At 40.9% G+C, this 17,129-nt stretch overlaps 1 protein-coding gene across 1 annotated transcript; it reads left to right on the top strand.

The window, feature by feature from the left end:
- The first annotated feature begins 3,266 nt into the window (after positions 1 to 3,266).
- ywhag2 (3-monooxygenase/tryptophan 5-monooxygenase activation protein, gamma polypeptide 2) lies at positions 3,267 to 9,702 on the top strand. The gene is made up of 2 exons (XM_079271898.1): positions 3,267 to 3,501; positions 6,534 to 9,702. Exons 1-2 carry the CDS (start codon positions 3,415 to 3,417, stop codon positions 7,188 to 7,190), a joined length of 744 nt encoding a protein of 247 aa, XP_079128024.1. The 5' UTR covers positions 3,267 to 3,414; the 3' UTR covers positions 7,191 to 9,702.
- The last annotated feature ends 7,427 nt before the right edge of the window (positions 9,703 to 17,129 follow it).

Here is a 17,129-nt window from a genome sequence, read left to right on the forward strand (position 1 = left end):
GGTTTATTGTGACCAAGTTTCTGGTTTGGACCCCTCAGCCTTCGCATTTTTCTTGTGTGTGTTTAGTTTGGGTGTGAATTACATTTTCTTGTGTCCGTTTCCATTAAAGGCAGTCGTCTGTCTCATTTGATCAATGCTTTTGTGTATTTTTTGTCGCCTTGTTGCTTTGTATGTTGTTTAAAATATATTTTATAATTATATATTAATTCATCAATGTATTTAGTGGCAATCCCGCATTGATTGTTCGTGGTTTTTGTTCCCTCTTTCTCCTATCTCTCGTGTTTGTACCTGTTGAAGTGGGTGGCGAGGTGCTGCATACAATTGTCTTTACAGGAATAAATAAAGTTGAATTGAATAGTCTTGATTTCTCCTGTGCCACTAACTGAGGGTACTGGGTCAATATGTGTTTATAAACTGCCTGGGAACAGTTTTGTTCTTACATGTTTCATAAACGTTTTCGCAACAACAACAAATCTTACTTTCTTATGCTTCACACCGCATAACATGGTGTCTCAGCCTCAGAGACCTTCATTTCCATGTTTGGCCAGAAGAGCGGTCTGAGAACAAATGTTTCTCCATCTGCTTTAAGGAGCTCATATTGCTGCTTTGGTGAAGATGCCACACAGTGTGAAATAAATATATAAAGTATTGAGACACATCGGAGTGAGTGAAATTGATGCTGAGATATGAAATTGCGGCCTCCTATTTGCACGGTTATCTGTCAGGATGGTTATTTTAAAAGAGCTGCACAAATTCAACCGGCAGTTTGCTCTTTGCATCACTCCCTGGTGTTTGGCCTTGAAGACAGGAAGTGCTCTGATCTCAGATTACAGTTCAGGGACTCCTTGTGAGCCATGGTTAAAAAAAATACATTCAAATTGAAAGTCTGTGAACATGGGACAAAGTCTATCCAGGATGCAACATTTTAACATGTCAGAAGATGTGTTACATTCTGTTTTATTGTGGTTAATAATCACAGAGTTGTTAAATTCACACCCAAAACCATACTCTAGCTTAAAAAATTCAGGGAAAAGAAGGAAATAAAAATCAAAGATCACTTTTGTATTAAACTGGGAAGGACATTTCTCACCGTAAAAGTTATTTTCAAACAAAAATCGGAACCCTAATTGATCTAATTTGACATTTTTCTAAACACAATGATGATCGTCACTGAATTTGTTGACCTATATGTTTTTTTTATGTTAGAATCAAAGTCTGAATAATATTCGAAGAACACAAACTCTGGAGAACAAACTAAAATTACAGATTTAGATATGAACGATGACATGAATGACTCTCATGCTAAACAAAACATTACCAACTTTCAAAAATACAACAATGTTCCAATTCGTAGCCAAACCATGAAGACACATTTTTCACCATTATTAAACGGATGACAGCAGAGAGGCAAACTGGAAACAAGCGGCAGAGAGAGCGGAAGGCAAACAACTATTTGCTGTATAAAGATATAGTGGAGTAATGTCTACCAGAGAATGAGGTCATTCTCCCTCTGTGTGTGTTGTTATCCGAGCTTCTCCTTGTTGTGTTGACATAGCCGGGCCGAACGCGCGTGCATTAAGTGCATGATCGTGCATGTTTGTGCGTGTGAATGTGGCCCATTCCCATAGCTCTGGTTCTCCCTCAGTTAAACACTGTTAGCTCCGTCAGGCCTTTGCTGTTGTTTGCGCTCTTAGCGCTGCTAGCGCCGTTAGCTACGAGCTAAGCCGTCACCATGTCTGAGCGGTTGAGAGGCAATAGAAATGCTCCCAATCTCGTATATTGCAAGACATTTTAAGAAGTTAAGACAATACAAGGGAATGCACAAATAACTGTTGAATCCTTCTAATGTCTCCTCTGATAATCCAACAGTTCCTAACATCTTAAAAAGTATCCCAAGCTCCCAGTAGGACCTCTAACAGTCACCATGGTGGTGAGCCCACGGGGCAGCAGGCCTCCTAATAAAACTTTATTTGTCTGCCCGTTTGCTTGAGACCAATTCTCTTTTTATGGCCAGTCCAGGAGCACAAAGCGTCTGACCCCGCTGGTCTGAGGGTCACTGAGGCTCACTCTATGGGCTGTGAGGAACTCAGTGGTCTGTGCATGCCTGCGGTCGTGTTACAAGCACCCACAATAACAAAAACCGTAGTGGGTAACTCCCGCTGTAGTGTTTGCCCAAGGGTGTAATTTCCACTGGGGACTGGGGAGGACATCACTTTTACTGTTTCAGGTTGATTTTCATTAAATCTCTTTGAACATTGTCCTTATACTGTCCAGCGGCCACAGCCCAGAGGAGAGAAGACAATGCTCATGACTTGTTTTTAACTTTAACCAGAAAGTTGAAAGTCCACCCTTCAGAATGTTCAGTCTGATTAAGCAAGTGATATGCAATTCATTACAAAACACACTTCAAGGTTCAAGGATTCAAAGTTCAAGAAACATTTATTGTCATTGTGCAACACAGGGTTGCACAATGAACTGCTCTGTAGTCTAGTCCATGTAAGGCAGCACAAACAAAATAATAACAGCAGCGCATTTATTACCTTTGTATCAGGCATAACGTGAACAGCCGCAACAAAACAATTCTCTGGGCAGATAACATGACTGGCGCCGTAACATTAAAAAATCCTTCCTTCTCCGATGTTGATGAGTGTAACCTGTTCTGCCATACAAGCTCCAGTAATAAAGAAGAAAAGACAATAAATTCATTGGAGCTACTGTTAAGTCCTTAAACTTCTACAAAATGTGCTATGTTAATGTGCATTATTCAATTATTATTATTTTTTTTACTTAGGCTGTTCACAGTTTAATATGCAGATATTACAATGATTGTTGTGTTAGCTTGATATGATGCTGGTTCAGTTCTGTTGTTCTTTTGTCTATATTGAATTGTATATTCGGTCCAGATTTAAACCACAGTCTGTCCATTGAGTATGTTGGCTTTAGACTGTAAAACAATGTGAGCCACCTCTGTATGGGACTTTCTCATCTCCTCGACATGGGCCCAGCGGCTAACAAATACCTGAGTCACACCCTAACCCCAACATAATTCCTATGAGCCTCTAGCTCCAGCATGCAGCCACAGAGGACTTCATTTCCCACAAGGCCTTAGGCCCAGCTGCTCCCGTCCATCCATCCCTTTACGCTTCTGGTTCCCAAGTACGGAGTGTTACATCATTGACACAGACACCCACCTTTCTGAGTGATGACGCAGCCGAGGGAGAGCGTGTGAGGAGGGGTGAGGGAGGGAGAGAGGAGAGGGTGTCCCGTCTGCACGGAGCACAGACAGACAGCAGGGAACAGCTGCAGCATTAGGTTCACGTAGGATTTCACTGCATTGCGATTTAAAATACCAATCATTTCATCCCCAAAAACTCAAGTAGAGCAGCAACTAAGCAACTAAATATCATTTGAAAAATGGTTGATCGCGAGCAGCTGGTGCAGAAAGCCAGGCTGGCTGAACAGGCTGAGCGATATGATGATATGGCAGCTGCTATGAAATCGGTAAGTCCATATATCAATAAAAAGATAATAATTATGACTTGTATGAAAATGTTTTGCTCTCTTTGCGTAAAGGTGCGTACTGCAATCTTGACTGTATGGCTGTAAATCTGGGGGTTGCACCGCTGGCTTGATGTTTCAGCGCTACAATCCAGAGAAAAATCATATTTAATATCTTTATTGCCTTGTCATCAATTCATTTGCAGCTCAGCGCTTTTTTTTCTGAGTCGAGTCCAAATCGTCTACTCCTTGGGCGGTGCCTTTCTGGTGGCCGTACCACTGGAGGGATATTACAATGAAATGCACGCAGGCCTGAGCTTGATCTCTCGGTTAATAAAAGGCTTGAATCATATAATGGCTCTGCTCTATTGCATTAGCTGCCTTTCCCCCCTTTCTACCACCCCACCTCCCCTCCCTCCATAATGCCTAATTTATAAAAGCTTATGCTGCTGGGAGCCATGTGAGGTTGCTCGGAAAAAGCCTGTCAACTGCTGCTGCTGCTGCCGCCTCCTCCTCCTCCTCCTCCTCCTCCTCCTCCTCCTCCTCCTCCTCCTTCTTCTATTCCTCCTCTTCCTTGTCTCTTTGTCATATTAATCAAAATGATATGGATGTTCAAAATCTGATAAATTTCCATGCTAGTATCCAATAGAGAGATGTTTTTGAGCATGATTGCATTATAAAAGTGCTCCAAAGAAGATCCCTTTAACTGCTCTTTGCTCTCAACAAACGTAGGAGGCAGAGAATCTCTCTAGAATATTCTCTGTCATATTGCAGAGAGTCGATATGATCAGGATCGTGGGCTCCTCACTTTACTCCTCATACATGTGCATGTGCTCTTTCTGATTCCTCTTGATACCAAGCAACAATTTCAGGTCACTTTGGGTTAATAACCCTAATAAAGTGTAATATTTGATAAAGTGTAATATTTGATGCCTCACAGGATCTTTCTCAGCTCTCAATGACCGATGCTGAGGACCCAGCCTTTTGTCTGCTTTTCAAAACTCTGCCCCCTTAAAGAAATGCTGGTAACTGAAATCCCCATGGGTTAAAAAAACTGCTGTGTCACACCAGCTCATACTGGAACCAATCGCGTCCTTGGAGTCTTAGCCGGGAGACTGCATGAGCTCACATACAGATTCAAACCGTCATACGTGCTTTAAAGGAGGAACATTTCGTCGGATGTTCCTCAGGAGGGATGGAGTGAGCCCCTGTGGATTGTTTGTCATTGGGGTTTCTGGTTGCAGGAGGTGGGATGAAGTGTGTGTGCAGGGAGGGATTCCTTTCCCTTTAAACAATCTGCCGTGTCAGTGCGGTCCAAACTAGGCCTGTTTGCAGGGGTGTGTACTCTCACTCTCTAATCAAAGGGAATCCCTTGGCATTACAGGCAAAAAATGACAAAACGACATGGAAAATACAGAAGGTTTATTCTCATCGTAACAGCCTTTTGTGCAGCTTTTTAGACAGATTTCTTTTATGGATATGCTAGGGCTAACGATTTTGTTTCTCATGCAATTGATTAATCGTTTTGGGCGTAAAAACGTCAGGAAATAGCAAGAAATGCCCATCACAACTGACATTTTAAAATGTCTTGATTTGTCGGACTAACCTTTCAAAACCAATACATATTTAATCTACTATCATCGACGACTAAGAAAACATAAAATATTCACATTTGTGAAGCTGACACTGGTGATTGTTTAGTCCTCTTTTTGCCGAAAGAAATAATCAAAGTGAATGATCAAATCAGTTGCATATGATTCATTTCCTGTCAGTAATTCATTAATCCACTAATTGTTTCAGCTCGACAAAGCTTCTTGGACTTTTTAGCTCTGAATGAGGATCTGGGTATCGGAGCCTTTGAAATTGCACATGTATGACATTCGTGTCAGTCGGATGGATTCTCAGCAAATTTTTTTAATATATAATTATATAACAGCAGTAAGCTTCCCAAGTATTGTAATTAGAGTGATGACCTATTTGTTTTGTTTTAAAAAACAACTATTGAGTCAATGCAGAAAATGTTGAAAATAAAAAAAACGTTAGTCCGTCAAGGAGGAGCTTTTCAGATAAAAAAAAACAGCTTTTGTGAAGCCTAAGCTACGCATTTCTTTCTATTTCAGTCCCTGTGCAATTATTGATCTGAGAGAAGCCAATGCAAGGTTTGCTTTTCCAATCAAATAACCCTCAGTAAGGTGGCCTTTTTATACCAACATAGCCTCTTTTGACAACAACCCAACTTTCAAACTGATCCGTCAAAATCTAAAATTAACAGTCGATGTCAGAGTGATGTCACAGCGTGGCGTTTGAGACAGGTAAAAAGGTCAGCTTGAGTCAGAGAGAAGGTCACTGGGACACGTGAACTGCCTGTGCAGTGATGGTTTTCCCTTACAGTGCAGCTGCCCCAGAGTGCTCGTGGGAACAGCCAACTCCAGCCCTCCTTTCCTTTCCCAAACCCCCCACTGCCGCCGACTATCTTAAATATTGTTAGCTAGCGTAGCTGTCCACGTGGCAGCTGGAGCTAAATGAATGTGCACTAAATTCATGAATTGTCATGGAGACTGAGACTTGCACATGACAAGTGAAATATTGTTCACCCTCCGTGCTGTGAACTGTACTGTCAGTCCAGAGTCTTTCACCTAAAAAGAGTGCCTTTTCATAATTAAGACTGCAACTAACAATCTGTCGATCATTTTCTTGATCACTTGATATATTGATTGGCTTGTAAACCTCTAACTTAATCTATTACATTTTTAAAGAGCGATGCAACAAAGATCCCCGGCCATGCTCAATCCACGGAAGTTGCAGTGGTTGGCGCTTTAATTCCCAAACCAAAGGACATTAGATTTACAATTATATAAAAAGAAGAAAAGCAGACAATCCTCACTTTCGAGAAGCTGGAACCATAAAATGATTGCAGACGCTTGATTCTCTGGGATTATACGTCGTCATATTCTTTTTTTTGTATCTGCAGTCTGGTGCTATTAATCAAGACTTCTGCTCTGGTGATTAAATGGTCCATTGTCTCCCTCTTCCAGGTAACAGAGCTGAATGAGACCCTGTCCAACGAGGAGAGGAACCTCTTGTCTGTGGCCTACAAGAATGTGGTCGGGGCCCGTCGCTCCTCTTGGAGGGTGATCTCCAGCATTGAGCAGAAGACCTCGGCCGACGGCAACGAGAAGAAGATTGAGATGGTGAGGGCCTACAGGGAGAAGATTGAGAAGGAGCTGGAGGCCGTGTGCCAGGATGTGCTCAACCTTCTGGACAACTTCCTGATCAAGAACTGCAGCGAGACGCAGCACGAGAGCAAGGTGTTCTATCTGAAGATGAAGGGCGACTACTACCGGTACCTGGCCGAGGTGGGCACGGGCGAGAAGAAGGCCACCGTGGTGGAGTCCTCGGAGAAGGCCTACAACGAGGCCCACGAGATCAGCAAGGAGCATATGCAGCCCACCCACCCCATCCGCCTGGGCTTAGCGCTCAACTACTCTGTGTTTTACTACGAGATCCAGAACGCCCCGGAGCAGGCCTGTCATCTGGCCAAGACCGCCTTCGACGACGCCATCGCCGAGCTCGACACCCTCAACGAGGACTCCTACAAAGACTCCACTCTCATCATGCAGCTGCTCCGAGACAACTTGACACTGTGGACAAGTGACCAGCAGGATGACGAGGGAGGGGAGGGCAACAATTAAAGAGAAACCACACTTCGAAAAAAAATATATATATGAAGGGCGGGTGGACTTTGGCAGCCACTTTTGCCGACGATACTACCGCAGCAGCAGTTCTTTATTTTTCCATGTGTTAAAAGAAAAGAATCAAAAGAGAGGTGAGAGTGGAGGTTAAATCTTAGTTTAAATATATATAGAAATATATATATACAGTTGAAAGGGGCCTCCGTCTTCTTGATTTTCTCTTTGACATTTGCCAAAACCACTGATATGTCAGTCGATCAGCCTGACGTGGTTGTTGTTGGATTGAAATGGCAGCCTCACACTGGCATAGGAACTGATCTTGTTCTGTCAAGATAAGCTGCTTAGTTAGGTTTTTGCGTGATAGAGATGCATTTGAGTCACTTGAGAGAGAAAATGCTTGAATGGGAATGCCTCACAAAACTAGTTTGCATTGGTTCCAGTAGTAAGTCTGTATATGAGAAAGGGCCCTGAGAGCCCTCAGCCTGACGTTAAACTGACACAAACAACGAGAAAAGAGAAAGTTTTAATTGGATTAATTCCCCCAACATTTAAAAGGAGAAATTAGACAGGCGTGAAATTGAGGACTTGATAGTAAAAATTGATTCCCCTCCTTAATAAAGTTTAGATTGGTCTGTTATGTCACTTGAACCATTGAGTCATTGAGGTGAAGACTACGAAAGGCAGAGACTTAACAATTAAAACAAAAAAAAGTACAAAAAAAAACAAAACAAATAAAAGCAGCTTCAGAGTTTGTGGTTTACTTCTGTGTTTGTTTTATTAAATGCACTTGCCTACTATACTGTTTCTTCAGTGTAAGATAATAATATCGATTATTCAATATTGTGCATGCTGGTGATGTATTTATATACAGTAGCTTGACTTTATTAACTTATACTATGGGTGTTAAGTATTCATTCATATGATTGGGAAAAACAAGCTTTGTCTGTTGATTTCTAATCTCTGAATTATTTCGTTTTGTTCTGGTTTTTTGATTTGCTGAACCAAAATAGTGATCGTAAAAGTTGACCTGTAATGGGCGTTGCTATAGTGACATGCAATATGTGTATTTAATTTGTTACCGGGAAGAAGAAGAAAAAAAAGGAGGATAAAAACTCACCAGTGATCACTTAATCTTACCAGCTGGTGTTTGTCACATTGAAGTATGATTATGATATAGTTTGTTCCTTGAACAGTATTGAAGTACTTTTTTCAGTCATGCTACCCACTTTTAATAACGGTGACGTTTTCAGGCTCAATGTTTCTGTTATGAATTCACAAACATGGACCATATTTTATTTCTGACAATATACATTTTTGTTTGTTTGTTTTTATACCTTTTAGCTGTTCCTGAGTGACAAAATATCTTGAATGTGAGTCATTATGTAGCAGTTGCACAAGAACCGAAATAAATAGCTATGATAATAAAAAAGAATATGACTAAATTATACATGCACCATTTCCGTGGTGGTCTAGTGTATTGTTGTATCGTCACCCATAAGAAAATGTTGTTTTAAAGGCGAGAAAACACTTTGTTTTGTGCCCTGAATACAGTATGTGCTTTATTTTTGTGCCTGCATTAGTTAATATGCCTCATGCAAGTTAACCTTTACAAAAAAGGGATTTATATGCCAGTTTTAAGTTCCTGCATGCATGTGTGCAAGATGTAATATGTTCTTCACGTTGACATGTGTGGGATGGTACTGCTCTCTGTACAGCACATAGATATGAATATTCAACACCAACGCACAAATAGAATCACTGGGAAAGCATCGGCAATTCAGAAGAATTGTTTTATTTTAGATTAGCAAATGTGATAATTAACATCTTCAGAACAAACTTTAGACACTAGGGAGCTGCTCAAGGGCACAGAAAGCTGCCGAATGGATTCATCGTCATAATGCTGCTACTACGATAGATTATTACATTAATATATTCATACAGATGGCAGTTTTCCAGTATTTATTTTTCCTAATAGATGACAGATATGATGGCTTAAGAGAGAAACCAAAAGCCTTAAAGGTCAGTCACACCACCTCGTTCACGTATGCCAATTATGTCACCCTCATGAGTCAGCCTCCATGAGCTCACACTGTATGTCACAGCTGCTTTGATTTATTTGTAACATAGTCGCTGGTCTTGAAGGCTCGCCAGACAAATAGCATGAAATCCTGATGCCAATCTGCACAACTGCTCACACAGTTTATGAATGTTAGAATGGAGTCGAAACCATTATTTAAAGTTTTATGTTTTGTGAGTTTTAAAAAAAAAAGAGTGGAAATCATGTCAAGAGAATTTCACTCATTGCCAAGAATACATGCATTGTGCTGCTTTTTAATCAATTAGTTGTTTTTTCCCCCGTGGTTTGTGTTTTTATTTTTAAGTTTTCATTATGTTGGATGTTGAGCCTTGTTTCTGCTGTGACATGAAAACATACAAATACAGGAAGTGAGGTGAAAAGGAGAAGATCGTGAATTAGATCAAAGAGGAGCTGACCTGCTGGATATCAGCAGTGTGTGTGTGGGGGGGGGGGGGGATACAAACTGTATGCTCTGAGGAATTTTTGGTTGCCATCTGTTGCCCATTAAAGTTATTTGTTTATCGGTACTATTTTACATTATTATTTCTCTCTGTAACATTTACAGTCACACCACAAACACCACAGCTCGTTCCTTTCATTCAACAGATTTCATACATTTCTGTTGAGTTTTCCAGCCTGAACAATGATACAGGAAGTCAATAAGACCTCATGCAACCCCCTTGTGCCTCACACAACAGGTGTGTGTGTGTGTGTGTGTGTGTGTGTGTGTGTGTGTGTGTGTGTGCGTGTGTGTACATCCATATCTGCACCATTATGTGTAGAGTGTCTGTGGGTGAACGTATGAGATGGAGTCTATATTAGCTGCAGTGCAGAGACACTGCCAGCTCACTTAACAACTACAGTATGTCTTAAATGAGGTTATTTTAATACCACCTTGCTGATCATTAACTAAATTAGGGCACAGATGAAAAGATGGTTTAACAGCAGGTTTAATGATCGCAGCAGAGGAGCGCTGCAATGAAATAAAACCCTGCATCTCATGATGAACAATGGAAGGAGAATCTGCTTCTCTATGCTTAGGTACACACAAGTCGTATTGTTACACCTAAATGTCAAGTCTATCGCAGTATCGATACATAAACTGGAAGTCACACTGATTGATAAGCTGAAGTGCCAAAGCTGCTGGATCGCCCACCCTCTGACTGCAGCCCCATTGCTGCAGCTTGCTGCACTGAACCTTTCATGAGATGAAATTCTCAGCTTTGAAAGGTCCTCCTCGCCAGCCAATCGCTGACAGGCTCGCTCTCCGCAGCCACCAATCTGCTGACTGTTGCTAGGGCTATAATAAGTATCCCACTATTAGCCCGGCTCCTTGCTGCACTGCACAGACACCTATTGCATCCTGTAAAAAAAAAAAGAAGAAAGCTCAAAGCACACAGGAGGCATGAGGATTCAGCACCAACCAGCCTGACTTAATGCAATGCTGCACCTTCAGCGACATCGGTGTCCTCATTATTGGTAAATGTTGGTCACATTATCCCAAAACACACCGGGGCCTACTGATAGACGTATTTAATGCAGTTTATTTAATTGATGTAATTACATCCCTGGAGAAGATCATGCTTCATAGCTGACATCTACAGGATACATACAAAATTGTTCAGGCATGCTTCAGTTCCACAATAACCGCTCTGTCTGATCACTTTCATTACACGGAGCATTATGTCCCAGAAAGGCAAATGTCTTCAGCATCAGTGGACGATGATGCCACTTTATGCAACGTCATGTTGAAAAGGTCCAGACGATGTCGAAGAATCTGTATCTTTAATGTCTAAAAATAAACTGAGGAAGCCAGGTGTATTTGAAGATGAAACAGGTAAGTTATTTTTGTCCTCCCTGAATTTCATTAGCTCGTTCAAGTTTGAAGAGAGATAGTTGTGTAATAGTCCGACACGTCCTCATTTTTCGGTCGGGTGGAGGACAGCCCCTGACCAATATCTAATGTTGAAACTTCATTTATTTCAAATCTTTATTGTCAAATCTTTATGCTAATGCTTCATAACACAGACATGATTGACATCCATCCTCTCGTCTAACTCAGCAAGAGCAAAAAGTATTTCCCAGAATGTCAAACTATTCCTTTAAGCTCTCAAAACTTTATGAGACTGAGAAAATGGCAATGATTTGACCTGATGAGGAGTCAAAGCTTTCAGTCCTATAAGGACTTTGTTGCTTAAATCCAGTGTGAAGATCATTTTCCGACATTCAATTTTGCGTGGGTAGGAACCGCCTTCTTTTCTTCTTGGATATTTTTGACGTTTTTTGAACAACAATATCGCTTGCTATCGATGTCAGCATTGTCACAGCGAGCATGTAGCGTGCAACGTTAGCATTTAGCTCAAAGCACCACTTTGCAAACTACAGCCTCACAGAGTTGCTAGCATGGATGTAGACTCTCAGTCTTATTTGTAGTCTTGTTTTTAGTCAACTAATGGCCTTAACATCAGATTACCTGTTTTCCCAAGTCCTTGTTTGCTGTTGTCTGTTCAGAAAACATGAGGTCAGTGATTTTTACGAAAAGGTCATCACAAGGTCTGATCTTTATTGTTGCAGTCTATTGATTTCCTTTGTTAACTCCACACTGAATGCAGCATTTCTTGCTGTCTACAAATTCCTGCACTGAAAGGCGTTTAACCTCCTGTGGCTCAGGCTTCTCACAGCCGTTGTTGAGCCATTAACCATCAACCAAAACACATGGCCGTCATGACTTGTTTTGTGGCTCTGGGGCAAAAGTGTCAGCTCTGTGTATATGGACGCGCACAACAGACAGCCTGATGTTTCACTCAGTAATTAAAACCTGCAGGCCTGGAGGTGAAACATTGCAGCTTGTGAGCAATCAAGTGATTAGAAATAATGCCGTGCCTTAATTTCGTCACTATTCCTCAGCACTGACACCAAACAAAAGATTATATCTCTGAGCATCAGATACTGACAGGTCAGAGTTTGAAAAGGTAAATATCTGACTCAATGTGATCTGTACCTCCAAGATGCAAAGAAGATAATAGCTGTACAGCTCCAGAAATACGCACCGATTAGAGGGGAGGGGAGAGAGATGGTGGAGAAAGAGGGGACCGATGTAGAAGCAGAGAACAGAGACAGATATATAAATAGGCCTCCCTGCAGCCTGTGAGTAGACAGTGAGTAGACCAGAGACATCAATGTGACAGCCACTCCACTATAGAGACTATCGGCCTCTGTGTGGTTGGTGAGAGTTCATATCTTCGGTTAAGAGAGTCCGATTCATCAGATTTACCTCCAGCTGAGCAAACACATGACATGAAATCACACACATAACACCAAAATGCAGCTTCTGTTTTCTTAATGTGCATTACACCCTGCTATTAGTATTATTTAAGGAATAAGTAATGAGAGGACAAAGAGCGCTGCTGCTGACTCTTCCAGGCACAAAGACAGTCGCTATGCATGACTGCTGCGAAATGAATTATTCAAGCTAACATTTAGACTTTTATTATTTATCAAAAAGTGCCACAATGTTCAGATGAAGGTTTTAAGAGACAATTTTAAGGGAGCACTTGTCCCTAAACATTGCAGGATACAATAGGCAGTGGAAAAGTGTTGTCACAGGATTATTGGGAGAATAATCCCCCCCCCCCAAATAAACCCTCTCCATCTGGCTTCAACATACAGCACTGCTGTCATTTTAGATGATCAAATCAGCTAATAATACTGGTGGCGATTATTCATAACTACAGAGGCTTGTGTGATGAACTGAAGTTTGTAAAAGGTGAGTCTAAAATTAAGTCCCCCCTCCCCCACCCCGACAGTTATGTCATCCTGCATGTTCTTTGCAAAATGATCACAGTCACACCACGTTCCTTGAGACGAAATAACACAGGTATATGCTCAAAATCAATTATTTTAAAATCTTATTTGATGTGCTACACATCCTGGAATTCATTAAGATGATGTCATTTTTCGTAGAAAATAATCGATTCTCAAATATAAACCGAAAGCTTAAAACATTGAATTGATTTGCTCTTAAATACAATTTCAGAGGATTCTTTTTCTCCCACAATACTTCTTTACAATAAAGATCATCTGCTAACTGAGAAGCAAGCACTTCATTTCATCTGTGAAAGATGACATGTATATGTACATTAAAGTATGCGTCATATTGTTTGTGTTTTTATGTTTTGCGCATGTAAACAGCTTACGCTGTATAAGCCCTTATCCCGGGTTTTGAGGGGCCTGGATATGCCCCCTGGAGTACTCTGATAGAAACCAGGACACTGTGACATGTAGAAGTATCCTCTACAGTCCGCTCACCATCAGAGGAGGTGACCTATCTGTGTGACCTCCTCTGACAGTTTGCTGACCAGGGGAGGCGTCTTCAGCGATGAGGGCGGCCACACACAGCCAAACAGTGAACGCCTAACGTTGTGCTCAATTTAGCTGCATCTGTTTCAGAAAGTGATCTTTTTTTCTCTTTTCCACTTCCTTGTCCAGTTTTTCTCAGGTTTTTGCTCATAGTCATGAAAGTGAGAATGAAATGTCATCACTTGTCTAGCAGTCGAATCGGTGCATCAGATGTAATGTGACGTCTATTTTGGAAGTCTTAACTTCAGAGGCCAAAAACGGGCTCACAATGTTATAATAAACTGTTAATAACTTAAATATTATATCAAGACTTTTGTGGATTCAGCTGTTGATGCAAACAAAATGCAGTCTGATTGCTTTTTTTGCATTTCATTATCAATCGTGTTTTGAATATTTCTTGCTTTTCTGCGTGTCATGCTTTGTTTTACAATCAGCTCCCATAAGGTGCCAACTGCTTGACAAATTATACCATCCAGTGTTTGTGGGTCTGCCTGATGTCTGAGCTGGTGACTCATTATGTATGTGAGCACAGGGGATTCCCAACAGTGCAGGCAAGCCTTCCTCCACTCTGCAGCCTTGAGGGGATGTACAGCTCATGACAGCGGGCCAGTGGGGTCGGTTGTGGTGAGTAACAGGCAGTGAGCGACAGAGAAAGGGAGAGAGGAGGGTGGGCGGTGATGTGGAGCTGTAGGGGGTGAAGGGTGAGGTGACAGGGATACAAAGTTAACAGTGAGAACCGAGGGTTAGTGTTCAGCTAAATATCTGAGGCTGAACTGGACCTGGATGTGGAAACTGAGTGTGGAACCAGACGCCGAAGCAAGGTTTCCCCCTGACCATCCACCAAACAATGACACAGCACTTACAGCCCAAAATATGAAGATTGTAATGCATTTGAAAATACAGTAGAACAGAACATACCGTTGCTTGACTACTCGGGCAGTGAGCTCAGGAAAAAAGAGCAGTCATACAGGGATGTTACTACTCTGTATGAGCGCAGTATTGTGCTGTTGCATGGCAACAGTTTCCACAGAAATCTTTGCTCAGAAACACTCTTTGGTCTTCACATAACTGCAGAAGAATGGGCTGACTGCAGGAATACAAATGGTCTCGTGAACCAGTTCAGCTTCCAGAGGCTAAAGGGTTTTACATGGTTTTACATCTTTTAATAACATGTATCCAAAGCAGCCGACACGGAAAATTGTAACAAGAGAGTTTATTTAGTTTATTCAATTTCACATTGTAAACTGTGTTACATAGAGGTCACTTAAGGATGTGGGAAGTTTATCTGAGCTAGAGTATGTGCTAGGCTACTACTGGCTTCCATACAACATGTCTTCAACGCATCAGATAAAAGCAGAGTGATAATTTATTGTCGGACCAGCAAACACAGAGCTTTCCTCTCTATAAGGCTGTGACATTATTCCTACCCCTTTGATGAAAATATATTTGAAAGAAAATTATAAGTTGCTATCCTATTTTTTACACACTACATCTCTTTATGCCGAGAGTGAGACGATATAATACATAATACCACTGTGTTTGAAAGTGGTATTGGTCGTCTCATATTAAGAATTCTTCCCAAAATGTGGGGCTATTCCTTTTAAAGTTGTTATCGTATCATTATCACATACGTCTGTTGGACTCAGTTTAACTCCTCTTGTGTTCAACAACATATTTTCCATCAACTATGTTATGTCTCAGACCATCACAGATAATGTTCCTCCTACGTCACACACCTCCAGAGAAACCTTCAGGCCCTGGTTTATTATTTTGATTTAATAAACTCTGTTATACTTTAAGGAGCAGTCGTCTGTGATTACTTGTGCATATGTGTGTAATGAAAACTGTATGTAGTAGCCCTGTGCTCGAACTTAACCCTTCACTGTCACTGAATGTGTAGTCATAGGCAGACTATGGACATTATTAGTGACTACTAATTATGAGACTGAGTTTTATCGTTTGGTTATTGGTTATTGGTCCCTGTTCGCAGGGTGGTGCCCCGTTGTTATTAATAATCATTAATAATTGTTACTTACATTAATAATTCTGTTGATGTCAAGAATTCAGTTTCTTAAATGCTGATAACCCAAACACGCTCCTCTACGTTCCCAACACCTCAATATGATAAAACTGATATTTGTGCTGATCGGGTCACGTCTTGGACACTGTGATTGTGACTGTGACTATCAGTGGCACTCAGGGATTTTACATGTTGCAGCATCATACCTCGAACTAATCCTCAGAAGAAAACATCTATTTTTGCATACAGTTTGCATTTTGATGAAATATCCAAGTGGCAGTGTCATACATATTTTCGGATTTTTAGATTTTATTGGCATTTTATATTCAATTTTTTTTTTTTAGCCTGTTAGTTTCAAATGATTATAAAGGGTTTGTTATTTTTGGATGCAATTTTTGAACATCTTGTAATTATTGTTAATAAGAAGTTTGTCAGAGCAGCGTTCTTGGAGCTGGATGTGGCCCAGTGTCTTGCTCAAGGGCACTTTAGCAATTTGCTGTTAACAGGGGCTCAAACTCAGGCCACCTAGTTTGTTGTGTGTCTTTTTAATTGTTACACAATGCTCCCCTCTACTGGTCTGAACAATGACATGCATTGGAAACTGAAAAAGGCTTCAGAAAGGGGCCTTCAAAATAAAACCAGGCTCCGGTTTGCTGGCATGAGAATGTGTTTTAGAGATGTGACATTCTCTGTGTTGCTGCAGACAACCTCGTTTATGCATTTATGCATGAATAAAGATACCAGTTTTAAGAATTTTCTAAATATGATTCTAGCTGAAATTGTAAAAGACCTCATAGACATAAAATGCAGAAAGACTTTGCTGAATGTGGAACTAACGCAGGCAAACCAGAGACAAAACAAACAATTGTTGACACAAGCACAATAATGGCTTTTTCTGCAATCATTCAAAGTCAGTTTAAAATAACAACTTTTATTATTTTCAACAATACAATTATCATCTTCAACAGCTGCAGGAAAATGTAAAAATATCTTCTTTGTGGAGCATATTAACATTTTTAACAACATGTGAGTGCATGTGAGTGTGCCCCACTATCTCACACCCGCCACAATGCACTGCACTCATACAGCAGTTATAGCGGACAGCGTCATTGCAAAAGCGTAGTGCCTACCCTTCCGCTTCCACCTCAGGTAAATACTGTCAACACTGTAGTTTGCACTGTTAGCACTGTTAGCACTGTTAGCATTGTTAACTCTTTTCCAGTCAAAGTAGCTCAGAGCACGAGCTCCAAAATCACTGAATCTAGCAAGAAAGTCGGCAAGTCTGCCACACAGCCCGTCTCTTTACCATCCCTAGCTTTAATGCATCTATATCCTTATTTGAAATATACCACAATTATAAATGATATGTCCTAAAGTGAGAGACTAATTTAAGCATACAAGCAGCAAACATGAAGCAAAAGCAAAAATGAGGTGAGTTCAGGACAAATAGATGCAAAACAAGTCATTTTCTTAACTCTTTTTT

Source organism: Melanostigma gelatinosum, assembly GCF_949748355.1.
Source record: "Melanostigma gelatinosum genome assembly, chromosome: 7".
NCBI classification, from domain to species: domain Eukaryota; kingdom Metazoa; phylum Chordata; class Actinopteri; order Perciformes; family Zoarcidae; genus Melanostigma; species Melanostigma gelatinosum.